This window comes from Emys orbicularis, chromosome 2 (assembly GCF_028017835.1).
Source record: "Emys orbicularis isolate rEmyOrb1 chromosome 2, rEmyOrb1.hap1, whole genome shotgun sequence".
Classification (NCBI taxonomy): domain Eukaryota; kingdom Metazoa; phylum Chordata; order Testudines; family Emydidae; genus Emys; species Emys orbicularis.
In genome coordinates this window covers 280,257,459-280,285,052 of record NC_088684.1, presented here as the reverse complement: position 1 = coordinate 280,285,052, position 27,594 = coordinate 280,257,459, and the positions used below count along the sequence as shown (strand labels likewise).

The 27,594-nt window shown below is 41.8% G+C and overlaps 1 protein-coding gene across 1 annotated transcript; it reads left to right on the top strand.

The window, feature by feature from the left end:
• The first annotated feature begins 435 nt into the window (after nt 1–435).
• Nucleotides 436–4,963, top strand: EN2 (engrailed homeobox 2). Its single transcript, XM_065399952.1, has 2 exons — nt 436–1,015; nt 4,647–4,963. Exons 1-2 carry the CDS (start codon nt 436–438, stop codon nt 4,961–4,963), a joined length of 897 nt encoding a protein of 298 aa, XP_065256024.1.
• The last annotated feature ends 22,631 nt before the right edge of the window (nt 4,964–27,594 follow it).

Sequence of the window (27,594 nt, the reverse complement as noted above, 5' to 3'; positions counted from 1 at the left end):
CCTTGAAGGATCTTCACAATTTTTTTTAGGATACTGTTGGCCTCTTTTTTCTTTTAAAACCCAGGAGCTGGAGAAGAGAGAGAGAGAGAAAGAGAGAGAGCGGGGGTGAGGGGGGGGCGGAAAGGGTTGTTAATGAAAGTCTTAATGATGAACACATTTTGGGGGAAATAATGCATTGGTTTGCAGAACTGAAAGGCTAACAAGCGGAAGAAAGAAAAGAAAAGTAAAGAAGGGGGATTTAAAAACAACGTTTTGGGTAAAGTTCGAGCACACCCGAGGCTCTGATTTCGCCAACTCTGGATTTTGAATGTTATTTGAACTGAGTGGAGCCAGGGAACAAACAAACACACGTTTTATAAAACCCACTCGCTCTCGCACGAAAAGGGCTGGGGTGGGGGCTTAAAAAGAGAAACATTTGGGGATTTGTTCTACAGCATGGAGGAGAATGACCACAGTCCTAGGGAAGAAGCACTGGAGCAGCAGCAGGAGTCCAGCAGCAGCAGCAGCAGCGATGCGGAGCCCAACAGGAGCCGGGCAATGATCCTGCCCGTGGTTCTGCAGGCGCCTGGGAATCACCAGCACCCGCACCGGATCACGAACTTTTTCATAGACAACATCCTGAGGCCGGAGTTCGGGCGGAGGAAGGAAGGGGGGACCTGCAGCAGCGGAGGCAGCAGCGGCAGCAGCCCGGAGCAGCTGCTCTTAGCCGGCAGGGAGAACCGACGGAGTCCCTCTACGGCGCCGGGATCTGGGGGGCAACTCACCGGCGGAGGGGGAGGCTCCCCGGGCGAAGGAGAAGGAGGCTCCAAAGCCCTTGCTCTCAATGGGGGAGCCAAGAAAGGAGGCGACTCCGGGGCCCTGGAAGGAGCCTTGAAATCCCGGGGGCTAAGCGGCGGCGATCTGTCTGTGAGCTCGGACTCTGATAGCTCCCAAGCCAGCTCCAACACCAGTAACCAGCCCATGCTCTGGCCAGCCTGGGTTTACTGTACTAGATACTCGGACAGGCCTTCTTCAGGTAAGACTTCTCTTCAGGCGCAGCCTAGCACTTGCCAGGAGCCCGGCCTCCCCTTCCCCTCACCCCCTGGCCCCACTTCCCATTTCACAGGCTGGTTTCCACCAAGCCCCTCTCCCTCTCTCTATATCAACCAACCATTGAATCAGTGAAGCCTAAGCTGATCTTTCCACATGGTTCTTCAGAAAATATTTGGTTGGTTGAAAAGCGACGAGAAAAAAATATTGTCACCCAAATTGGAAAAAAAAAAAACCGCAGAGAAACAAGTTTAAAAAAAAACGTATTTAAATGTAATGAGGATATGGGGATGCTTTTACTATACGCAGATGAAAATGAAAGCGGATAAACTGGAAAATAATTCCTCCTGTCTACACACACACACACACACACACACACACACACACACACACACACACACACACACACACACACACACACACACAAAGCGATCAGCAGTTAGCTTAGCTAGATCTTAAAACAGAGAGGGACGGTGCTAGTGTGAGGATTTGGGTTTTGGCATGGTATTAAAAAGAAAAGGTGGGAAAGAAGCCATTAAAGCCCATTCTTTGAACTCCACGGAGATCCTCCAAGGAATCTGCCCATCTTCTCCTTTCGAGTAAAATCCCGGGGTTTGTTTGGAGGGTGACGAGTGGAATTCATATATCCAGCTGCCTATCCAATAGGCCTTGCATTGTACATTTGCAAAATCCAACTATTTTTATTGTTTTAAAATAGGCCCTTAACTCGCCCTTGTCTCCTTTCTCTATTTTGCTTTCTGTAATTTTCACACGTGTACTTTAGTTCAGATCTTTATGGGAATAGGAAAGATTTCCAGAGGATGAGAAAGTTATTTCAGAGGATCTGGGAAGGCGTGCCTGCTGGAGTGAGATTTCAGAAGAAACTCCAGAAATTCTCTCTCTGAAGAGGTTTAAAACCCACAGGGCGAATTTCATTGTTTTAATGCAGGAAAAGCAGGAGTGGATCTAGGGTTTTTTATTTTTTTTAACCTTCATTCAAAAGAATTAGAAACCTCTTTAAAATACAGTTGTCTAGGCTGTAAAACAGAATTTTAAAAAAATATATTCACAAAAAAAGTATTTTCCAACAGCGATTAGCCAGTCCCTTCCCCAACCCCCACCCCGAACTGCTGTACAGTTGAACATAGGAATGCAGGTTGGATTTAAAAATAGTTTGTAATAAATGAGAACTAACTCTTTAGCTCCAATATTCCAGTCTGAATTGAAATTTACTCCATTGTTCTCCACTCCTCTCCTTTGTTAATATTTAATTAACATATATCCTCACAATGGCACAGGCCAGAGAGAGAACCCTCGCTGGTGGTGTGTAGAATAATATTAAAGAGAATAAATAAAATAAAATAATAATAATTAGGATCGTACTTTACGCGACATTTTGAGCCATGCAAAACGCCAACCCACTCCCTGTTACGATGTAAATAAACGTTTGGATTTCTGTATTATCTCGATGTAATGTAAAAAAGAGGGTTTCTTAACAATTCTGTTTAGGGGATAAAATATAGATATATGTTATTGCTTCTAGATACACGTTTCACCTTCCAGTAGCGAAGCCATTCCTGGGTTTAAAATACTTAATTTAACGCGTTTGTATTTTTAAAAATCCCAAAGAAATTGTATCCTTTGCAAGACACTTTTTTCTGAAAATGTGTTTTGGGTATATATATATAGAGAGAGGCTACTGGGGACACTTATGAAAAGGGAGAGAATTACACCATAGCCCTGGACACTTTAAGTTTCCTAGACAATGATACAGACAGAGAAAAGAGGTGAGATCGAGAATCCTTAGCAAAACTGGAGAGCTGGGTGGTTCTTTTTACAGTATTTGTTTCTTTTTATTTCGAGCACAATGCCAGGGTCGATTTGAAGCAAAGAGAAAGGGACAAAGATTGTTTTTGTTTTTTTTTAAAGATGAAGATTATTTCTAACCAACGCCTTTGGAGCTGGGCTGGTTGGTTATGGAAACGTGGCACTAAACTAGAAAAAACAAACCTGCCCCATAGGCGTAGAGGCAGAAATATGTAAATTAAAAAAAATCACAATACACCAGCAACCTAGGAATTATTGATGTAAGAATCCCCGTTACAAACAGGGCTCGATTTTCATTTTTAATACCTTGTGGGTAATAATTAGGGCTTTTAAATAGATGTATATAAAATAGAATGGGAGGCTGCGGAGGAGGAATTGTAATTAGGAAGATGGTTGACACTTTCCCAAGCATTTGTGGTCATTATGTGGCCTATTTGCACTGTATATTACATCTACTAAAGCTGGGAACTAATCAAGCCCAGTGTATTCCCATTTTCTCTTGAGCAGGATAGATCCACTTCCTGGCTGGCTTTGTCAGTCATATTTCAGCCTGTGGCAGAACCCGTCTTCCGCCCTTTGATTGACTTGTCACCAGCCAGAAGCCTTTTTTTTATTGCTTTAAACCCGCGGGTTTAGGTGCTGTTTACAGTTTGCTAACTGCGGTGATGCTCACGTGTCCCTGTGCTTTTAGGGATCTGACTTTTACAGACACCATATGGATGCCAAAAATTAGGATCATGTGTAAAATTTCAACTGACCTGGTCCCCTCTTGGAGAGGGGTGTCAGGAAGCTCGCGTGGGCCGAGCAGAGAGTCCCCAGGGCCTTCCTGCAAAGTGTAACACAAAATCAAGGGGGGGGGGGGCGCAGAGAGGGAAAGAGAGCCAGAGATCGCTGAAGCTGGGTTTGCTTCTCCCCTTGCCAAAATATCCACTCACATACCCAATTCTCCACAGCTTAGAGGCCATCCACAGTAGCATCCCCCCAAGGAACGACTTCCAGAAATGGAGCTGGCAAATACACACCAGCATTACCCTGCAGCTTCCCACAACCCGCCCCAGCCCCACAGCCTCCACCCCAGGGATGCGGACTGGGTCTCCTTCTTTGTGGGGCGTTCCAGCGGCTGCCCCACACAGGGGAGAGTTTAAGCCCCAAAGATGGTGGTTAAAAAGGAAACAATGAACTTGGGTGGATGTGACTCCCGTGTCTCATGCAATAGCCCAGCTGTGGAAAGTGGCTTTTGTAGAGGTGTTTAGGCCTGTGTCTGCCTCCCTCCTGCCCCCGCTCCCTTCTTTTCCCTTTTGCAAGAGGCTCTGGGGCCCCAGGCAGCAGCTCCCCTTTGGTCACCAGACTGCAGACCCCGAATTCCTCTTGCTCGCTACGCACACCGCAGACTCATGTCTGCCCCACTGGCCCCCGCCCCAGGCATTCAGGGAGAGGGGGGAGGGGAGATCGCTCTCTCTCTCTCCTCGCAAGGGTTGATCTAGTGACTTCAGGGTGAAACTCTCTCGCCAAAGCAACGCGAAAAGAGGCGAGCAAGGCCGTCATGTCATTCCGTGTCCGGAGCTCCTGGCTGGGCACAGAGTACCAACTGGCACCCATACTAATGACCTCAAGTCCTCAAATTTCTTTGAGATCGTTTCTCCCGCCCCTCCCCGCCCAATAATCATAAGATGTTGCCATTTCAAACCAACCAACCAACCTCTCACTCCCGGACACCCTTTCCAGCCCCCCGGCCCCATCACTTCTCTTGTGTGTGTTTCTTATGATTTTTCTTTCGCCCTGGACCTCAGGCCCCCGGTCTCGTAAACCAAAGAAGAAGAATCCCAACAAAGAAGACAAGCGTCCCAGGACAGCCTTCACTGCGGAGCAGCTGCAGAGACTGAAAGCGGAGTTTCAGACGAACAGATACTTGACGGAGCAGAGGAGGCAGAGCCTGGCTCAGGAACTCAGCCTCAACGAGTCTCAGATCAAAATCTGGTTTCAGAACAAACGAGCCAAAATCAAGAAAGCCACTGGCAACAAGAACACCCTGGCGGTGCATCTCATGGCACAAGGACTGTACAACCACTCCACCACATCAAAAGACGGCAAGTCAGACAGTGAATAGAAAGGGGGCCGGGGGAAGGCCGGGGAAGGGGGCAGTTTTCAGTCAAAGTTTATACAATGCAATAATTTAATTAAAAAAAAAAAGGGCCAGTGTATAAAGATTATACCAGCATTAATAGTGAAAATATTGTGTATTAGATATAATTCTGCAATATTCTATGTGTATATAATTTACAGGTAAGGTGTAAAAATCCAAAATATCTGATTATAAAATATTTTTGATTTTGTTTTGTTTTATTTTGGTTCTATGGAGATTTTAGATGGTATCTTTATGAATTTTTTTAATGCTTAAGTTACATTTTTATAGACTTAAGCGCTGTTTTAATGGACATTGGACACTGTTTTTTGAAATTCAAAAAAAAGTTAAAAACAATTTTTGCTGAAGTCCAAAGATTTTTATTGCTGCATTTCACACGACTGTGAACCGAATAAATAGTTCTCCGGTTTGTTCGATGAGTTTTACCATTATTATTTTTTTGTGTTTGGCTTCGGGGATAGAAAACAATGATTTAATTTAAAAAAATGTAACAGGGAAAGAAACCCCAAGGCATTGTATTAACAAAAATGTCCAGGATCCTTTCTTTAATTTGCCCTCACCTCTTCATTCGGATGGGCTCAATCAAAGGCTAGAGGGTGTATATGACTCTGAGAAAGCTGGCCAGCAAGGGATGGGGGCGATCAAGGAGTTCATTTGGCGCTTAGTTGATTTTTTCCCTTCCTCATGGCTTGGTTGGAAAACTTTTGAAGTAAACATCACAACTTCCGGGAGAATGTCATAGGAAGCGAACAAACAAAAACACCCTTTTCCATATGAAGGAAACTTTTCTTTTGGGTCTTTGCCGTGCGTGTGTGCGTGCATTATTAGACAATAACACACTCATCTATACAAACTTGCACAGATCCCTTTTCCCGTTAGTTCATCGTATTTTGTAGCTTAGACGCTTCTTCTCTTGCCCCCTGGAAGGCGTTGTCCTTTAGCTGGCAGGCGGCAAGTAGCCTAGGATGACTTTTGCAAAAGGCTCTGGTTTGCCTTGGACAAATCTACACCAGACCGCAGTGTAGAGCTGCTGGTATTGGAAGCTGGGGGGGTTCTGAGCGCCGGCTTCCCAAGGACAGCACGGAGTTGCAGAATGTTTGGGGAGGAACAGGTTCTCGTCAAAATCTGACTGAGAACCGCTGGTCTTCCGGTGGTATAAATTAGTAGACGTATCTTTAAGATCTCCTGCTTGTCTCACTGCTGTGTATACAGGAAACTGATTGCAAAAATACTTATCATGGCTATTGGATAAAGAACGTATACAACTTATTGGGTGAAAAACTGGTAAACCCATCAACTTTGGCTCTTAACTGGAAAAAAAAAATCAGACTGAACAATGACTATATAAAAAAATGCATCCAGAAAGCCTCTTCCTGTCCCATTGCCTCCACACAGGCAGTTTTGGTCCAGGAAAACACCAGATCAAGAGGGGCTGTGGGAAAGGAGAATTGGGGCACTTATTTCAGCACCACCGACCTCTATTATGCAGGATGAGTAACCCATAAGAAGGGAGGGGATCTCTCATGTCCTGTTTTGGTCAGAAAGACAGAGGAGCCCATCACAAGCAGTGGTATTTTATTTTAGAAAAACCAGTAGCCTAATATTATCCAGTGACAAATATCTGTCGGTCTAGAATATGGGGCAGGTTTTAAATCAAACATATCTATTAAACTGAATAGTAATATGAAGGGACAGTCAGTGTAAATAAACATTTCTTAGCATTTGGGTTTTGGTTTGTTTATTTCCCCCCTGGCAATTCTAGTTTCTGATTTGAAAACGTGGCACCGTGTAAACTAAACATTTTCAAGGTTTGTAGCGTTCTTTTAATAGTTCTCCCAGTTCTAGATTCTCCCCCCCCCCCCGGTTTGGAATAAAGTGTCCAAAATGTTGGCCAGGGCCACAAGGCACCCCGAGTGGGTGTGTATTGTACAATAATTCAGGACTATAGTCTCCTTGATGATTGAGGGTGAATTTATCGCTTTGCCTTAAAACTTCTTTATTTCACAGCTATAATAGACACACATTGTACATATTAGTATAAACTTTAAAAAAGAAGCAAACTATAAAATAAAAGCTGTAATTTTAAATTCTGTGAATAATCATCAGCTGCTTAGGAGACAGGATTAAATGACATTGCCTTTTAGCAAGAAAGCAAAGATTTTTTTCAGTTTATAAAACGTGCATTTTACAATTGCAGTATCAAATATTTATAATCTTATGAAATATGAATGTTTCTATTTACAACTGTGGTCTCAAAATTGTGAACATTCTCACTGCATTTTGTGTGTTTAAATTCTTGAAGATTGCATTAAATAAAAACACTTTATTATGAAATACACAACGTGTGACTTAAAACGTTGGAATGGTGTTTTATATATATATTATATATAGAGAGAGAAAGTCCTTAAAGTGTATTTCTGGGTAATGAGAGAATTGTACTGGAGTCCAGTTTAAAAGTACTAAGTGGAGTAAACCATTTCTATGGGTGTGAATAGCAATTTACTAGATGGACAATTTTGCAAGCAGACGTTCAATCAATTTCTTGAATAATTAAGAAACTTTTGATGATTCACATTAACAATAAAGTCAGGGCAACCAACCTCATTAAAATGATCACAACTTTAAAGTGTTCAGTATTCGTTTAAAAAAAACCGTATTTAATCGCATACATTGTCAACAGGTTTCTATTTTCAGACTTTAAGATAAATATCCAGTTGTGTGATGTTTGGAAAACAACTCTTGTAAAAGAGGTTCCCGACCTAAAATTATACAAACTCGTAAACCTGAATCCAGCTGTAGTAATGTAATGTAAGTAATGACAATGACTCTAATGTCTTAATTTTTTAAAGAATTGATAACACTGTTAACCTTGAAAGTTGCAGTAAAGGTAGTACGATTTTAGGACAGCTGAATAAGAAGGGTAAACAAAGTGGCCATTTGCTGAGATGCAACAGTATGCACAATTTCTCCAAATATTTAAGCCTATATTTTTCTTAAATAGGGCTAATTTAGGGGGAAAGGGTTTAATATCCAGAATCTTGTTATCAGAACTGGTTCCTGCTGTAAGAAATTTAACACAAACTTTTTTTTTTTTAGAAATGGATAATGTGGAAAATATCTCCCAGAGGCAAATATCTCCATTGATTTAGACAACGTCTAAGAAAGAAATTATTCCAGTATTCCACAAGTCTTGTTAATACTTTTAGCCACCTACAGTCAGGAAAGGTTTGAACTGTCTATGGACAACCAATTAATTGTAACAGAAGGAGAGATTGTAAAGCTTTCAGTTAGGAAGCAGGATTCTGGATTTAGATTTTGCAAAACTTCTTGCACGTGTCTTTGAAAGGGTTTTTATCAAACTAAGCATTGAGGCAGATGAATTACAAACTTGGGGGAGAAAGTAAGTGTTGGCTGGAATTAAGAATTGCTACTAAAGAGCAGTTTAGATCTGAAATGAAAATAGCTGCATTTGTCCAATTTAACAAAGGAGTAATGTGTCTGTTATATATCCTCTACAAAGGGCCAGTTACACCAGGGCATTACTAACGAAGTCAGTGAGGCTGCATTAGAAGAGGATTTGGCTCATCTTATAACTGTGTAAAAGGACACACTTTACACCTGTCTTACACTAGGTCGCATATCAGGCGATAAATTGTGCCACCAATGATCTCTTTAGAGGATACATTCACGAAACTGCCAGTCACAGGATATGTATTTAGTTTTAGAAAAAAAAAGTATAGGGCTAACTTTTCACGACCTCATTTTAAGAGAGCTAGTAAATTCCACAAGAAATCAGCACGACCAGGAGCAGAAAATGTCTTGATGCTGCCTGGATTGTATCCAGTCCATAATGCAGAATATCTGCAGTAGGCAATAACCGTTCTCTTTAACAGAGGACATAGAACCTAATTTTTTCACTGCAACCCCCCTCCCCCATTTTGTATAAAGGCTTTAATAAAAAGATACATTGGCGACAATGTCGGATTTACTCCGCCTTTTTACATATTTTTCACTTATTGGTTGTTTCAGTCCACTTACAAATGAGTACTTAAAAACGAAAGCAAGCAGCTCCCTGCTGTTTTTGGACTTACAGCACAGCTACGTTAGTCCTGGTTATTTTTAAATTTGAAATTAATTTGACAGAAATAGATACCGTCCAAACCCTTACTGCAATCCTATCAATCAACAAATACACCGCTATCTATGTAACAACCTTCCATTTGAAAAAAATCCTCCAAGATTCGGAGAGTACCTTTACATATTTTATAATGTATGCCAGTGTACAAACTATGTGTTCCTGTATATAGTGTGTGGAGGGTGGGGTGAAGGTAAATAGGGTAGTAGCATATTCACAGTATTCATGCACACTGAAAGCAACACACACGAACACAGAGTTTTAATGTATATTTTGTGTATATTGAAAATAAGTGTATTTCTGCACACATACATACGCACTAATGCAAGTGACTACAATTTTGACTTGAGTGTACTTTTGCACTCCAGGTTTGAATGGATTTCTTCTTGCCCTAACCAGATGTTATGTATACTCACTAAAAGATACGAGTAATGTGTTTTAAACAAACAACATGGTATATAGTCACACATAAGAAAGTGTTCTCAGAATCACACACAAATACATTTGCAACCTATTTGAACCCTAAACATCTAATTACATGCAAGTAAATAACCGCATTTTTTGCCAAAGAAATGTTTTCATAAACAAAATATTTATAAGCACTAAAATCTGCGCAAAGTATAACTCCACAGTATATTGTCATGCAGTATATTACACATGCAGTACAAACACATATCCAAGCACTATATATGCAAATATCCTGGCCGTTTATTGGGTAATGCATAACAGAGTTATGAGGGAGAAACTATTTAGCTAGCTCGGTTTTGTGGAAAAAACGTAATTCTGTATCCCGCTGGTTTAATATCCGACCTCAACATTCAATCCCCGCCCAGGCAGCTATCAAAAGTGCCCCTGGGATGTTTGGGTATCATCTCCAAACTAACAGCTGTGATTATGAAATGCTCAGAAGAGGAAGGTTAATAACAATTTGTTACAAAGGGGCACAACTCAATTTTATAAACAAATTTACATTGACTTAAAAAACAAACAAACAAAGTTGCATTTAGCAGCTATGAGATAAGGGGCTGCTGCTGGGACACGTTTTCTTAATTCCTGTCAGAGCAGAATTTATGGATCATTGTCATAATAATCATCACCTTAAACCAGCAGCACAGGAAGAGTTCAAGCAATAAGAGAATGAAGGCTTAGCCAGTTCTGTGAAGGAAACAAAATCTCTTTCCCCGTTGTTTTACATGGTTATTGTTGTTTGTTTAATAATCTTAAATCTTTCATGAGACCAATGGTGCCAGGATTTAAACACACACACACACACACACACACACACACACACACACACACACACACACACACACACACACACACACACACTTCTTTTCGGGAGCCCAAGCCAGTTTAATAATCCCACCATCACTCCCTGAGTGAATCAAACAGCGTGTTTACTAGCACTCTTTTTTGCTCCTCTGATCTCACTGCAAATTAAAATGACGCTTTCTGATGAAGTTGATATTTTTCACCGTAATGCACATTTGGTACCAGTTGCAAACTGATGGTGCCTCCAACACAGGAACTTTGCCAGAGCATTACTTGTTTAGTAGAATGTAGCCTCCTCTCGCACCACTGAGAAACGGCCGCAATTATTCTATGACCTACGAGAAAGTAACCTCGGTAGATCCGTTCAGCCCCAGTAAAATCAGGGATAACTCAGAGCTTGCTCTCTGCATTTATGATATTACCTCCCTCCCCTATCAATGGGCAGATCATTCCTTTTGGAGCTACTTTTCCCTAAGAAGCTAAACAAATCTTCCATTGGGCTAGAAATACTGGATTTGGTTCTTCAAACATTTCTGCGGTTTTTGAGTGTCCTTTTTAAACATTAAAAAGCTACCCTGGCACTATAACGGCAGCTCGCTGTGTCCCATTTTTAACACACTCACAATGTAACCTGCAACTTTAGGCTCCTAAAATATTTAAAATTCACTTCGATCAACGCTTGCAGCCCGCACCCTCTGCCCCCCGCCCGTACATATATATAATGATGCCCCTGCAAAGTCGACATTTTTAAAAGTGTTGAAATGACAGATTTCTAACAGGCACTGGCGCTAATATATTCTGTAGCCCACACTACTATATGAGCTGTGTTATACACAGACACACAAGAAGCGCACATCCAAACTGCACTGGCCAGTTCTGCTAACAGCAATGTCATATTATTTCACACCCACAACTCCTTTCTAAGGAGCCGAGTCTTATTTAGCAACAAGGACAATGCACGTGAAAAAGAATGTTATAGTCCCTACGACCTCCCTCTTCCCCCCCCCCCAAATGCTTTACAAATACCACAGTAAAGCCCACATCAAACTGTTGTTGGGGAGGGGGATCAAAGCCCAGTTTCAGATCAGCCACTATCCTGCATTACTGTCCCTGTACAAATGTAATTTCAACGAGGCAAGCTCGTTCACAAAATCTGTACATTCTCAAATGTTTTATGTATAGTCTCTCCCCCTCCCTCCCCATCGCCCATTTTTCTTCAGGAAAAAAAAATAGTTGCTGTTTCTTAAAGACTTTTCTTTCTGCTTTTAAACCCCTATTGTCCTGCAGCAAATTGCTGGGGTGTTGTTGGTGTGCCATCTTCCTCCTCTCCCTATTTGGATGGGTAATCACAGGATCCAGCTGCCAAGCTGCAGGTTTTCTTTCCAGCAGTGTCGTCTTGGTTCCCTGGCAAACTCCACACAGGCTGTAGTGGCTTTGCAGTAACCTCTTGTTCTCTCACTTTGTTCTGCTGCTGATGGACAATCCCCCTTCCCCCCCTCCCCCTCCAACCCAACCCCAGATGCCAAATTTCTTTTGAAACACTTGATTTTGTGGAATTTGCACACCTTAATCTCGGAATAATGTCTGGACATCTTTTCCGGGGAATCTGTAAACAGCCCCTTTCACCAGGAAAGAATGGCAGCTCCTCCATGCCCACAAAATGTTGGTTATTTAAGCCCGTCTGCCAGCTTTACAACTGCCCACCTCCTGTTCTGCATCATGCACTGTACATGAAATAAGAGAGATAAAAATGCGCCCAGTTCTTTTAATGGAACCACCAGTAAAACCCATCCCTTTCCCGAGTACGGGACAGCAATTGTTTATAATCTGCAATGGGGCTTATTTCTTATGTAAATGAGCTAGAGGAGTTTTTTGGGGAGTGGGGGGGGGGCAAGAGAACTAAAATACTCTCTTGGATTTGATGGTTAGGAAGAGCAGGCGGTATGATCAGAAATGAGCAATGCAGGCATTAGATACTGTTTTAATTGGACGGTTTCTGAACTGTCCAGCGTTGAAATAGTTCCACTTATTTATTTATTTATAAACTCACTCGGAAGCGGGGGGGGGGAGGCTTGTAAAATCCAATATTTACTCTCAAAAGTTGAGGAGCAATGGATCTCTCTCGCGCTCTTTCCTGCAAACACCCCTCTAATATCTGACCTCCTTAAACCCATTGGTTACACACCATTGTATAACTAGCATTCAATGAACATTTTGGGCCCGATCCTTCAGTCCTCACTCCGGGGAAACTCCCACCGAAGTCAAATAGGTTTTGCTTGAGTAAAGACTGAGTAAATATCATAACACAGGGCTTGATCCTACCCCCCACTGAAGTCAATGGGAATTTTGCCAGGATCAGGACCTCATATTCCTTAACAGGCAAACTAAATCCAAAGTGATGAGTACATAACCTTGTCCCTTCCTCCCTCCCCTCCCTCAAACATTCACTAAATCGGAGATTGTATATAATATATACACACATATAAACATACACTCATATAATTTCAGACTACTGACTTTTCTTTTATTGGTGAACAATATAACGGTAGGCAAGCCATGATAAGCTATTTTTTCTCTAAATGGAGCCGGTCTAAGTAACCCTTTTAAATTAATTGGTGTTCCTATAGCTAAAACATAATAGGCTCTGATTACATGCTAAACAGAATCAAACGTAATCCTTGAGTTAATTATGTGGAGATAATTTTATAATTATATGAATTCAATTGAAAAAGCAATGCATTGTAACTTCACATTCTAACCGGGAGGAATGATTCCAAATAAAATTCTCATTAATTTGGAGTATCTCAAACGCACATCAGGTCTCTTCCCTCCCACCTCCCCTCTCCCTTAGATAGCAAATGGGAACATACACTTATCTCATCTATGGTCATATTACCTGTCTATGCTCATATCCAGAAAGTGGAAAACACTGGAAAATCACAGACAAAAGAGGCTGTCTGAGAAGAGCATTTCCCAGCATTGACCTGCTCTCAAATGCTAAAGAAGCTGATCTGCATTTCTATTCTGCCCAGCTTGTATGTGGAAGTAACGCCCAACGGTCACTGACTTGATGAGCTCAAGAGAGAGAATGTGTTTGTGTCTCACAGACACTCTAACTTACTATGAATGGAGTCTGTGGCCAGAAGACTGGGGTGAAGGTCAAAGCCTATGTCACAGCTGCAGGTGGTTCATTTCCTCTCTCTTTCCACCCACCAAATGCATCTCACACTTCTAAAGTGGTGCCCACATTTTTCCTGAGATGTGATGGGATTGACATGACAGATGTAATCTACCCTTTACATTGCAATTTATAACTGAAATAATTTCTAACCATTGAGAAATTTCTATGGGAGTGACATGTCGGGACAGGAGGAGGATAACCCATGTGTTTCTTTAAATATTACCCAGTAACATATTCAAACATATCTTTTCTTGTTTAATAGCCGAACCAACCCTCTTGAAACTGGAATTGAATCAACTCTCCATTTTCCTCTGAAACCCAAACTGCCAATGATGTCTCACACTTCTCCCTACAAGCTGCTGCTTTTTCATGAGGCAAAGTAGCATTAAAGGACCAGGTAGTGATGCTTCAGAAAACAAGCATCATTCATAATGTGTAAACCATTTAAGTTAGAATCCCCGAACAGTGTCCATAAACTCAAACAATCTGTACTTCAGCAGTACAGCTTGTGTCTTGAATCATGTAACGGCATTCAGCATAAAAGTTATACATACTTTAAAAAAAAAAACAGGTAAGAAAATCTATTAGCACCAAATCAAGTGTTGGAGCTTGTTGCCTTTTCTCCGTAAAGATTTAAAGCATCCTGTCCCTTCCCTCCACAGGGTTATTTCATCCATACTTTTTTTTTTTTTTTAAATGCTTCCTAGTCAAACTTGAATATGCAATGAAGCTCCAGAGCTTTGTGGCGGAAATATAATTAAACTGGTGAAAGATGTAAAAGATGAAGAATGGGGATGACATCAGGCTGATTTCACACTTGGCACTCGGATGGCTGGGCCCAAGCCGTGCTCTTGCCATGCAACACAGATCAAAGTGCACTGCCACTGCTAAAAAGGCAAAAGGGGACTTAAGTATGCTAATCCCCAGGACAAATATATTTTAATCTTGTTAGAATACAAGTTAATGCTGCAGCTCAGTGGCTGAACTTTGTCAGAGTGTAGAGATCCACTTTTACTTTAGCTCTGAATGAGGTAGACCTCCTGGTTTATTCATACTTCATAAAAGTAAATTTACGAAATGAACCCCATTATAGCTCCACTAGGGCTTCCTTAAAAGAAAGAAAGAAAGAAAAACAAAGGTCCAATTTTTCAAAAGTGACGTGATTTTGAGTTCCTACCTTGAGACACCTTAACAGGGCCTGATTTTCAGAAAGTACTGAGCACCAACCCTCTGAAAATCAGGTCCCTTTACAGTGTTCCAGGTTGGGCACCTAAAAATGGAGGCACCCCAAATCACTAACCACTTCTGAAAATTTGGGCCAGAGATTATTCTTAGAATTCCTAGCTAAAGTGGAAATGTGGCCCTGAGCAGGAAGTTACTTTCCTTGAGTGTGGGGAGCTGCAGTACATTCAGAACTGGTGTTTACCAATCAGGCAGAATTTTCAGTGAACTCTTTTAGAATTGGATTCTTATAATCAAGGACATTGCACTATTCTGTGTTCTCACTTAATTGTCATGATGGCAACTGCAAGCCAAGTGGCAACAATGGACAGAGGCTGCACTAGCAAAACTTTTCAGTGACAACTGTTAACTGTGACGTTACAAGGTTAGTGTAAATTGTGGAACCTGCCTGTCAAACTTTTGCTCATGGCAAGTAACTAAATATAAATGATGATGTTTTCATTGTGTTCTGTTTGTTAGAAATGTACTCCTCTACCTTGGGTATTAAACAACCTGCCTCCAACAAAATCTGGAATAATGGATTCCATTCACTTGTAAATATCACTCTTTCCTACCCTCTTCCCTCAAAAAGACGGGTATTCACCTTTTAGTCAGAAGAGTCAAAGAAAAGCTTCTTCCAAAGCAAATGCAAAGTCCCTTGTGCTTGGCTGGTAGAGAGCATTTGGTAAGTTTTTACATTCTTTGAACCTATTGGCACCACACTTGTATAATCACAGCAGTGCCTACTTGTCTTGTAATAGCTAAGTGCCTGTGCATTAGTAGTTCCATTAACCCCCCAGCTTTCTGGGATTTATGAACTTTGCGCCATCAAAATGTACAATTGACTCAGTCAGTTCTACAAGTCCCATTAGGGAGAAAATTATTTTATTAAACAAAAACTAGTTGGGGAAATGTATTGTCCAGTGTTGATGGCAGGAACTGTGAGCCAGTCAACCTGATTTTTTTCTAGTCATAGCCACTGACTCATTAGTCCTCTCAACACAAGGGATGTTGTCCACAAATTTATCAATTTTCTTAACATGAGTTCAACTCCTCTTGTGATTGCAAAGCTGGGAGCATTAGTGTAGACAGCCACCTATATTGTGACCGTAGGTAAGTCATTTAAACTTTGTCCATTAGTTTCTCCATCTGTAAAACAGGCTAACACTGATCCACCTCATACGCTCATTGTGAGAATTAATTAGTGGATGTAAAGTGCATTTGTATCCCTGGATTAAAGTGACTCCATAAATGCACAAAAGTGAGTAAATGTTATTTATTTACAAAATGTAAAAAAGCATGTTTGGTCATTTTTAGATCACAGGATCATATCAAAATAGATGTCTGAACTTTCATAAATGACATTTTAATTTTCAAATTCCTTTATATGCCCTTGGTAATCAAAATAATTTTCTTTGTATATAGAGATTTGATAGCCCTTAAAACTATAATGATTTTGAAACTTTTTTCCTAGATATATTTTCCTAGATCTGCTCTAGGAATTATTTTGGGGAAGTTCTATGGCCTGTGTTACACAGGAGGTCAGACTAGATGATCACAATAGTCCCTTTTGGCCATGGAATCTGCAAATCTATGGAACTTTGGACAAATTTTAAATATCACTTATTTTGTTTAGATAAGTAGCCATTAGGCATGTATAGTAACTTATTTTAACAACAACAACAACAAAAAATCCGTAAGCTAAAAGTACCTTGCACAGCACGTTAGATGGCATTTTTTTATCTGTGATCCTCAAATCACTTTACAAGCACTAATGAATAAAACTTATTAACACCATGGTGAGGTATGTAAGTATTGGATTTCCCATTGAATAGATGGGGAAATTGAAGCATTGATAGGTAATTAGACTGATTCTCACTTACACTAAGGACTTTTTACACTGCTCTAGTAGTGAAAATGAGACTTAAAAATGAATTTACAGACATTTTAAGAAGGCCCCTTTACACTGCTAGAGTGGTGTAAAAAGGCCTTAGTATAAAGGAGAATCAGACCCAATGTGATTTGAGGAAAAAGAGCCCTAAAATAACGGAGTAACCACTAGTCCGCAGTACTTTCCATTATGTTTAATCTTACCTAGTATACCACACACCATATTATCTGGTAAAAGTGAACGAGGGGCTAGAGGTTTGTTGCAGATAATTCTTTGAAAAAAATTAACATTTTGCATTCTCTCCTATTTTTCTTATCCAAGTTTCATTTGCCCAGATTTCAGATACATCCAAACTATATGTGCATGACCCTGCTCCATTTTAATTCTACTGATTTCAGTTGAATAATGTACGACTTACAGTGGAGTGAGATCAGAATCATGTCTTGTATATTTAACTGGAATGCTAGGGCCATATCCTGCAAACACTTAAACATGTGAGTAAAGAAAGGCACCAGTTTAAGCATCTGAAGGATCAGAGCCTAGTACAACCATTGGGAGGGGAGTTTAGGTTTATTAGAAACTGGGGAACCTTTTGGGAAAGGAGGAGCCTACACAGGAAGGATGGGTTCCACCTAAACCAGAATGAAACCAGATTGCTGGCATATAAAATTAAAAAGGTCATAGAGGAGATTTTAAATGAAGGGCTGGGGAAAAGCCAATAGGTATGGAGGAGCAGACAGTTTGGACAGAGACACCCCTTAGGAGAGAATTTATGAAAGGGGATTGTAGGGAGCCAGGGTGACTTCTCTCCGAACCTGAGGGTAAAGAGCCGCTCTCTCAGCCTGAGGGGGCGGGGCCAGACCAAGCTTACTTCACCCCCAGAAGGGGAGGGGTGGAACAGGAAAAAAAAAAAATTTAATGGAGATATCCTATCTCCTAGAACTGGAAGGGACCTTGAAAGGTCATTGAGTCCAGCCCCCTGCCTTCACTAGCAGGACCAAGTACTGATTTTGCCCCAGATCCCTAAGTGGCCCCCTCAAGGATTGAACTCACAACCCTGGGTTTAGCAGGCCAATGCTCAAACCACTGAGCTATCCCTCCCCGCAAGTACAAAGGGCGGGGCCCTTAGCCCAGTCAGGGCAGCACCAGGGAGGGAGGCAGACGCAGATTGCTGGCTGCTCCCTTCAGACCCTGTTGCTGGTCCAGGGGAGGCCCTGGACCAGGAGAAACCTGACCTGGAGGAAGGACAGGGGCTACCAGGGCTGCCCGCCGCCGAGTACCCGGAGGAACTGGAGGAGCCTGAGGCGGAGGGGGAGCTGGAGCTGCCAGCAGCTGAGTACCCGAACGAGCTGGAAGGACCGGAGGGACTCGCTCAAGGGACCGGGTAGGAAGGAGCCCAGGGACAGAACTGCACAGTGTGGTGAGTCTATTTGGTCAGCGTGTTGCAGAGGGACCCCGCTGATCCGGTGGCAGGACCCTCGTCCCGCCACTGTCAGGGGCCTGGGCTGGAACGCAGTGGAATTGGGTGGGCCTGCGTTCCTCTACCCCGGCCAACCCGCCTCGGGTAGCAAAATCCCGATAGCGCTATAGACTCTTGCCGGCACTCCCCTGCCTGAGGGACGCGCTATAGACCTTTGTTGGTGCTCCCCTGCCTGAGGGACGCGCTATAGACCTTTGTCGGCGCTCCCCTGCCTGAGGGACGCGCTATAGACTTTTGCCAGCGCTCCCCTGCCTGAGGGACGCGCTATAGACCTTTGTCGGTGCTCCCCTGCCTGAGGGACGCACTATAGACCTTTGTCGGTGCTCCCCGGCCTGAGGGACGCGCTATAGACTCTTGCCAGCGCTCCCCTGCCTGAGGGGCGCACTATAGACTCTTGCCGGCACTCCCCTGCCTGAGGGATGCGCTATAGACCTTTGTCGGTGCTCCCCTGCCTGAGGGACGCGCTATAGACCTTTGTCGGCGCTCCCCTGCCTGAGGGACGCGCTATAGACCTTTGTCGGTGCTCCCCTGCCTGAGGGACGCGCTATAGACCTTTGTCGGTGCTCCCCGGCCTGAGGGACGCGCTATAGACTCTTGCCAGCGCTCCCCTGCCTGAGGGGCGCACTATAGACTCTTGCCGGCACTCCCCTGCCTGAGGGACGCGCTATAGACCTTTGTCGGTGCTCCCCTGCCTGAGGGACGCGCTATAGACCTTTGTCGGTGCTCCCCTGCCTGAGGGACGCGCTATAGACCTTTGCTGGCATCCCTCCCTCCACTAATTCCCTAGTGACAGACGGCCTGACGCAGGCTGGGCAGTGGGACAGTAGCTACCCACCGCCCCCTAACGGCTCGGTGGGCCAACCAACACGGGTCACAGGGATACTTATATCCTAGAAAAAGGAGATGATAGAAGTTGATAAAGTACAGGTAGGAGCTGAGGAAAAACAGTCAAATGAAAAAAATCCTACTCAATATCATATGAAGGCAGTGTACAAAATATTGACAAATTTTATAAATGCTTGTATACAAATGCTAGAACTCTAAATACTAAGATGGGTGAACTGAAATGCCAGGAATTAATTGAGAATATTAATATAATAAGCATCACAGAAACTTGGTAGAATGATTATAATCAATGGGACATAGTAATACCGGGGTACAAAATATATAGGAATGACAGAGTAGGTTGTGCTGGTGGGGGGAGTAGCACTATATGTAAAGAAATCAAAGTGTCAAATATAGTAAATATCTTAAGTGAATCAAACTGGCTAAATCAATCATGGATAGTGTGATGCTGGCAGACAAGATCCCTATGTCTCAACTGAACGCTAACAAATACATAGCTGGAATCAATCTGGCTCACCTGTGTGTTAGTTTTGTTAAAATGGATATTAGAATGATAAGAATGTGTTTAGACTTTATTGAATGCTTGTAAGTTTCTGCATGCCTTAACCTCACTTATAACATCTGTATCCCATATTGTAAGATAATATTTGAGCCGTTGTATTGTGAACCTCTGTGACTGCATAAATCACCAGACAGGAGAGAGACATTAATTAGTGTGAAGGGGCGATCTTCAACAGAAAGTGTTACACTCTTCGCAAAAGGAAAGGTCCATTGATACCAGATGTTGCAACTGGACTTTCCCTATGTACAAGAGGACAAAACACATTTGTTGTTCTCTTCTCCTTCTGAAAATGAGTCATGCAAGTCGACTTCTCCCATCAGCTGAGTTTAAAGCTCAGAGCACAATGCAGGAGGGAGATAAAATCTCCAAACAAAAGGGACTAGGTATCTCTAAGCTGCTTGGACCCTAGGGGGCAAAGCGTTTCTAGGCTTAAGCAAGAGATCCTTTTTGCTTAGCCTGAGTTAGCCCAAAAGGACATATAGAGCTTGCTAATTCTAAAAGCCTCTATTACCCTTTGAAACTTAAGATTGTAACTCATTCATGTTTACGTGCTTTAACCTTGTAAAAATCTCTCGTTTCCTTTTCCTATTTAATACATCTTTAAATAGTTTGTTTTAAGATTGGCTACAAGTGTTGTCTTTGGAGTGAGATTTAAGGGGCAATTGACTTAGGGTAAGTGACTGGTCCTTTGGGACTGGGAGTAACCTGAATATTACTGTGATTCTTGGTGTGAGGGCCAGCTATCACAAAGGTATGTTCACCTGGATGGCAAGAAAGATCAGAGTACTCAAAGGGACTGTCCGTGACTCCACGTTAAGGTTGTGATAGTGCATGAGGAGTTTATACTTGATAACTGATTGGTGACATCTAAAGTACAGAACTCACAACCAAGTTAGGATTTGTGCCCGGGTTCCTAGCAGACTGTTTTGAGGTTAGTACTCATGCTTTTGAGTCACTGCAGGCAGTGTTACAGATAGAAATTCCATGCTTGAATAATAAGAGTATAGCAGTAGGAATATACTACTGAGCACCTAATCAGGATGGTGATTGTGAAATGCTCAGAGAGATGAGAGAGCCTACAAAACCAGAAAACCCAATAATAATGGAGAATTTCAATTATCCCCATATTGACTGGGTACATGTCACCTCAGGATGGGATGCAGAGATTAACGACATCCAGAAATTTAATGACTGCTTTTTGGAGCAGCTAGTCCTGGAATCCACAAGGGGAGAGTGCATTCTTGATTTAGTCCTAAATGTAGCACACAATCTGATCTATATAGCTGATCTGCTTGGTTACAGCAACCATAATGTAATTAAATTTAACATCCTCCTAGGAGGGAAAATACCAAAGAAACCCACCATAGTAGCATTTAACTTCAAAAAGAGGAACTAAACAAAAATGAGGGGGCTAGTTAAATGGAAATTAAAAGGAACACTCATGAGTGAAATGCCTGCAAATTGCATGGAAACTTTAAAAAAAGCACCAGCTCAGTGGCTCAGGCTAAATGTATACCCCCAAACAAATAAATAAATAAACAAGCAGTACGAGGACCAAAAAAATGTCACTATGGTTAAACAGCAGAGTAAAAGATGCAGTCAACAGCAAAAAGGCATCCTTTAAAAATTGGATATCAAATTCCACAGAGGAAAATAGAAAGGAGCATAAAATCTGGCAAGTCAAATTTAAAAGTATAATCTGGCAGGCCAACAAAAATTTGAAGAGCAACTAGTAAAAGTCACAAAACCAGCAATTTTTAAAAGTACATCAGAAGCAGGAAGCCTGCCAAACAGTCAGTGGGGCCACTCAATGATCAAGGTGCAAAAGGATAGATCCATCAATGTCTATTAGCCAAGATGGTCAGGGATGCAATCCAATGCTCTGAGAGTCCCTAAACCTCTGATTAGCAAAAGCTGGGATGTAACACTTGATAGCTGCCCTGTTCTGTTCATTCCCTCTGAAGAATCTGGCATAGTCCACTGTTGGAAGACAAGATACTGGGCTAGATGGACTATTAGTCTGACCCAATATGGCCAGTTAGAAGAAGGAGTTCGCCCTCCCTAAATTTGTGAATGCTTATCTGAATCCAAAATTACCAAATTACATCTGAGGCTGAATTTGTTATTCAGCTGTGCAGTGTTGATCATAATATCTATTCTCCCTTAGAAGCACACATATCTCTACTGCTGTCTGTAGCTCCAGTTACCCTCTTCCATATAAAAACCAGTGGGAGAGGGCTGGCCAAAGGATAAGCTGACATCCTCCCCCTTCTGCCCAGGGAGCAAGAGCTGCACAAGGAGGCTTCCCTCCACATGTGGATCTTGAGGGTATGATCACGTCCTTTAGTTATAGTGACTATTCTTATGGGGTCTGATCTTGCAACATTGAAGTCAGTGGGAGCCATGCTTTTGACATCAGCAGGTGCAGGATCAGGCTGGAGGGAGGGAGAGTATCTCCATATTAAGTAATTACACCAGCAAAATAGACAATTGTCTGTCCTGTCAATAACCAGTGTAATCAAGTGTCCTTATTTTCTTATTTATACTTTCAGAAATATGAGAATCTGTTGATCAAAAATATCTATTTTGTGTCACCTTTGGCAGTTTTCTATGACAACAGTACATTTAAACTAGTTACAGGGTCTGTTAGGTAAACATGAGCTTAAAAATTTGTCTTAGCTCTTGCACACTTCCAAGAGATTTTCACCATTTTAAATTCTGAAAAACAAAGGTCATTTATATACAAAAGTACCACCTAGGAATAATATTAAAGGTTTGCCTTAAACTGCTACTAGCCGGGAAACTCACAGTTAAAATGCAATTCTACTCCGAAAAGTGACTATATAAAAATGGCACAGATCAGCTCTGTGTGTATTCACAGTCATATCCAATTCTGTTAGTGAAAAATAAAGTAATTACTACTTTTTACTGCAAGGCCAACACAGCTATGGAAGTGTGGGATGGATTCTATTCTCTTTCATTCATCAACAGAATGGTTAAGTAAGGGCTTGACTACACTATGGAGGTTACAGCGGCATAACTAGGGTGCCACAGGAGAACCCCGTTGTGTAGACACATTCTACAGCAATGGAAGATGTTCTTCATCACTGTAGTAACTCCACCTCCCTCAGCGATGGTAGCTAGGGCAATAGAAGAATGCTTCCATCAACCTAGCTGTGTCTACACTAGGGGTTTAGGTTGGCATAGGTGCGGTTCTCAAAGGTGTGGATTTTTTACATCTCTGAGCACCATAACTATGTCAACCTAAGTTTTAAGTGTAGACCAGGCCTAAGTTCCAAATGCACTCCATTAGGAACATAGGAATTGCCATACTGGTGATCCAGTAGTCCATCTAGTACATTAGCCTGTCTCCAATAGTGTACAACATCAGACACTTCAGAGGAAGGTGCAAGAAATTACACAGAAGCCAGGTATGGGATAATCTACCCCCCAACATGAAGGTTTCATCCTGATCCCTAATAGTTAGAGATTTTCTTAAACCAATTTGGGTAACTGATTATGACAAATGGATTTACGCAGTTGTAGAAGAGAAGAATGTGAAGGTACTGTGATTGCAGAGGTGTAAGTAAGGACAGAATCTGGCCTGCACAATATTTATTACTGGTGATGCACAGGCATCTGCACATGTGTACTTTGATATATTTATATGGTACTCAGATGCCTTGATATTGATGAAGTATAAGAACCTAGATACATAGACAGTGGATAGAAGCAGGAAAGAACTTAGCTTGACTCTCAGATTTTGGGGAAGTTTGCAGGCTGGCAGGCAGAAAGACGATCTAGTTACTTGTAAACTGAACACATTTGAGCTGGAATTTATTGAGACACAGTGGGGCTGATTCTCTTCTCACTTACAACCATGTAAATCAAGTATGACTCTAGTGAATCAATGGAGTCACACTTGGGTAAAGCTAGGGTGAAAGACTGGAGAATCAGGCCTAATAAATTTAGACCCTCTCTGTTTCATTTTTATGGAACAGAACCACTCTTTAAGGTTGAAACTCTGCCCTTAGCTCATCCTGGTTTACTGACATGTGGCAGCAGATACAATCTGGCTTTACTGCCTGTGGACCTGCATTTGACATCCATGGCAAAACGCTATGCAAGACTGGGGTCTGTAGCTCCTTATAACTATGTGTGATCTTAAATGCTACAAGAGTTACAAAGCCTAGGTAGAAAGAAGTAAATAATTTACTTTCCTAGGCCTGAAGCTCAGCTAGCATAGATCACTGATTTATACCAGCTGAGGGTCTGACTGACTGCCCGCCTTTTGCCCATGTAGGCATTTTGGGCCAGATGCTGATCTCCACTGAATGGAATTCCACTGGATTTATATAGCTGTGTGACCAGAATCTGGCCCAAATGTACCCAGTGTGAAGTCAGTGCCATTATTCGGGATTGAGATCAATGTAAAATAAGATTCTAGCAGTCTATTTGTAATTTACTTTACATACTAAGCACTGGTTTCACAAGATTTGTGCTCTCATTATATGGCTTTGCAACACTTTTTGGAGAAGAGGAGAACATTGCCAAAATGAGTACATTCCATGGTTTTCCCATTCACAAGGCAAACTCTATAAATCACTAATTGGTTATTGTGCCTCAAAGAAAGTACACCTCTACCCCGATATAATGTGACCCGATATAACATGAATTCTGATATAATACGGTAAAGCAGTGCTCCGGGGGGGCAGGGGCTGCGCACTCTGACAGATCAAAGCAAGTTTGATATAACACGGTTTCACCTATAATACGGTAAGATTTTGTGGCTCCCGAGGACAGCGTTATAGTGAGGTAGAGGTGTATAATCTACATACAGGGTGGTGGGGAAGTGTGAAATGACAAACATGGCACTTATGCTCAAATAAGCAACCTATTCCCAGATCTAACAACAGACTGAAAATGCTTTCATAATAATGGTACATAAATTAGATTTACCAGTGGGAAAGCTCTCACTTGCATTCTAACAATCATATTTCTAATATACACAAGAGCTGATACACTAAGATTATGATACCCATGCATCCTCACAAATAATTATAAAATGCTTTTACAAACATATCAAAGTGTCTAGAAAACTACAGCAGTCACACAATTTTAATTATATATTTTAAATTTTTTTAGCAAATTACATGCTGGTTTATTGGCTTTGTAAATATTTTAAATTCTCACTAAAAGATTGGGGAGAAGACCTATATTTGGAGAACAATAAAAAAGCTGCTGTGGAAAGGACAGAATTTTTAAGATGATGCTTTTTTTCTGTAGGGAAATATTTCAATAATAGTCTGGTTCATATAGTCAAATTCATATAGTCAAATAATTCATATAAGTTCATATAGCCAAACTGTGGCATTCTGACTCATGTTGGTTGCCACTAAGGATATTTTTACATTTGTTATTATTTTAGAAAATGGTGAATGGTGTATTTCTTATTATCGATTTTTTCATCATGGTGTGTTAAGATCAAGTTTGGATGGAAATTAAAATTCAATTAAAAATGTACAGAAGCAACATTTCTTTATTAAAAAAACTACCTTAAATGTGTTGGACACAAGGGGAAAAAGTTTATCAAAACATGTTTTGCATTTAAAACTAAATGTTTAATTAAACAAAGGAAGTATTTGGTATTGGTGAGAGGTGAAGACCTCATAGAAGAACTGGTTGTAGAGGACAACCTTGGTTCGAGTGATCATGACAGGGTCAGCCCACAACATTTTGGCACCTGAGGCGGGAAGCTCAAATGACGCCCCCATCCCCACTCGCTTGGGCCAAAACTTTGAAAGGTCTCAATTCTGCCTTCTTCCTGTTCTACTCCTCTCATGGTACTGCTTTGCTACCTACCCCAATAAAGGATAACTAACAACTTAAAATGCCTTGTTCAAAAATGTTAAGTAACACTTAACGTTCAAACGCCTGAACAGCAAATGTAACTTTTCTTGTCTGCATAGTAAACACTGGCATTTTTATCTGTTTGAAAATCAAAGGGTAGGTCTACACTTACTTCCTGGTCCGGCAGTAAGCAATCGATCTTCTGGGATCGATTTATCGCGTCTTGTCTAGTCGCGATAAATCGATCCCGGATCGATTCCGGAAGTGCTCGCCGTCGACGCCGGTACTCCAGCTCGGCGAGAGGAGTACGCGGCATCGACGGGGGAGCCTGCCTGCCGCATCTGGACCCGTGGTAAGTTCGAACTAAGGTACTTCGATTTCAGCTACGTTATTAACGTAGCTGAAGTTGCGTACCTTAGTTCAAAGTGGGGGGTTAGTGTGGACCAGGCCAAAGTGGTGCTTTCCGTGTCTTCTTGGTTGCAAAGATTTGAACTGCTTCCTGAAGGTCCACAGTATGGGCCAGCTCATGCTCTATTGAGATGGTTGCAAGGCTGACCAGCCTCTCCTGTGTCATTGTGGAGCGTAGATGTGTTTTTATTAACTTCAGCTTGGAGAAGCTGCGTTCTCCACTGCCAACTGTTACAGGAAGTGTTAGAAGTATGCGCAGAGCAACAAAAGCATTTGGAAAGAGGGTGGTCATCTTATTTGTGCACATATATTCCAGAACAGCCTTTGGAGTTGATCCTGCTGAAATGTATCTTGAAAGGGCTTTCAGTTCATCACCTAAATCACTTGCATCAATAGTGCACATGTCATCATGTGTCAACACTGTCTCTCGTGCCCTGCATTGCTGGTGTTGGTCTTCTTCTGGTATAGTGAGGAGTTTTGGAATATCATACAACATCCCAAATATACTGCTGTGTTCCTTGAGCTGCATGAAACGTTCTTCAACTGACTGTATTGAACAATCTAGCACCTGGTTAAAGAATTCAACTTTGAATTTTTGTTTGGGGTCTCTTACGGGATTATCCCGTGCCTCGTAATCAAAATGTCTTCTTCTTCTTCGGTGACTCTTGTATTCTTGAATGGGTGGGAAAATAGCTTCAGTGTGAAGTTTCTCTGCCAACCTCTGTGCACTCTTCAGAACATTTTGAAATCCCTCATCTGACCAGTGAGACTGTAGGTATGACTTTGCTTTGTCCAGTTGTTCCATTGCTCCAGATATATCAAGGTCAACACCTTGGAGTCTCTTGCTTGCAACATTTATTTCAAACAGTATGTCATGCCACAACACTAAGCCACACAGAAATGTGAAGTTATGTATATTTCTGGTGATTTCATTTCCCTCTGCCACTGTTCTCTCACGAACAGTTCCTGTCATAACATTATCCTCCATAATGGCAACTATGGCATCATCTATCTTCCCAATTTGGTGTTTGATAGGCTTTATCACCTCCACTCGACTTTCCCATCATGTGGCACTCAGTGGTTTGAGTGTCAGAAAGGATGTTCCCAGATATTGCTTCAAAATTTGCCATCGATGAGTTGATGCAGAGAAAAATACATAGATGCTTTGAATTAAAAAATTCAGCAGCCTCACTAGAAGCTGATGCTGCATCACTGATCACCAAGTTCAATGAATGAGAACTGCATGGGACAAAAAAAGCTCGAGGGTTTAACTCTCGGATCCATGTCTGGAACTCCTCTGTTCTTTCCTCTCAAGTTGGCACCATTATCGTAGCCCTGACCTCTCATGTCAGCTATCGCAATTCCCGTATCTTCCAGCATTTTAAGAAGCACATTTGTCATACCTGCTCCTGTAGTGTCATCAATGTCAATAAATTCTAGAAAATGCTCTCTGACAGTCACCACTGCAGGGACATTTTCACTAGGTTCTGTTGTTGTTACAAAACACACCATTAAAGTCATTTTTTCTGTATGGCTGATGTCAGGTATGCAGTCCAGAATAACAGAGTAATATCTTGCTGACTTTAGATCTGCCACAATCTTCTGTTTGACTTTTGTGGCCAGTAACTGTATGATCTCATTTTGAATTGCTTTTCCAAGGTAGTGGTGTGTGTACATTTCTTGGGTGGTGACTCTTCTTAGGTGCTCCTGGAGTACAGCATCAAACGCAGCCATCAGCTCCACAATTTT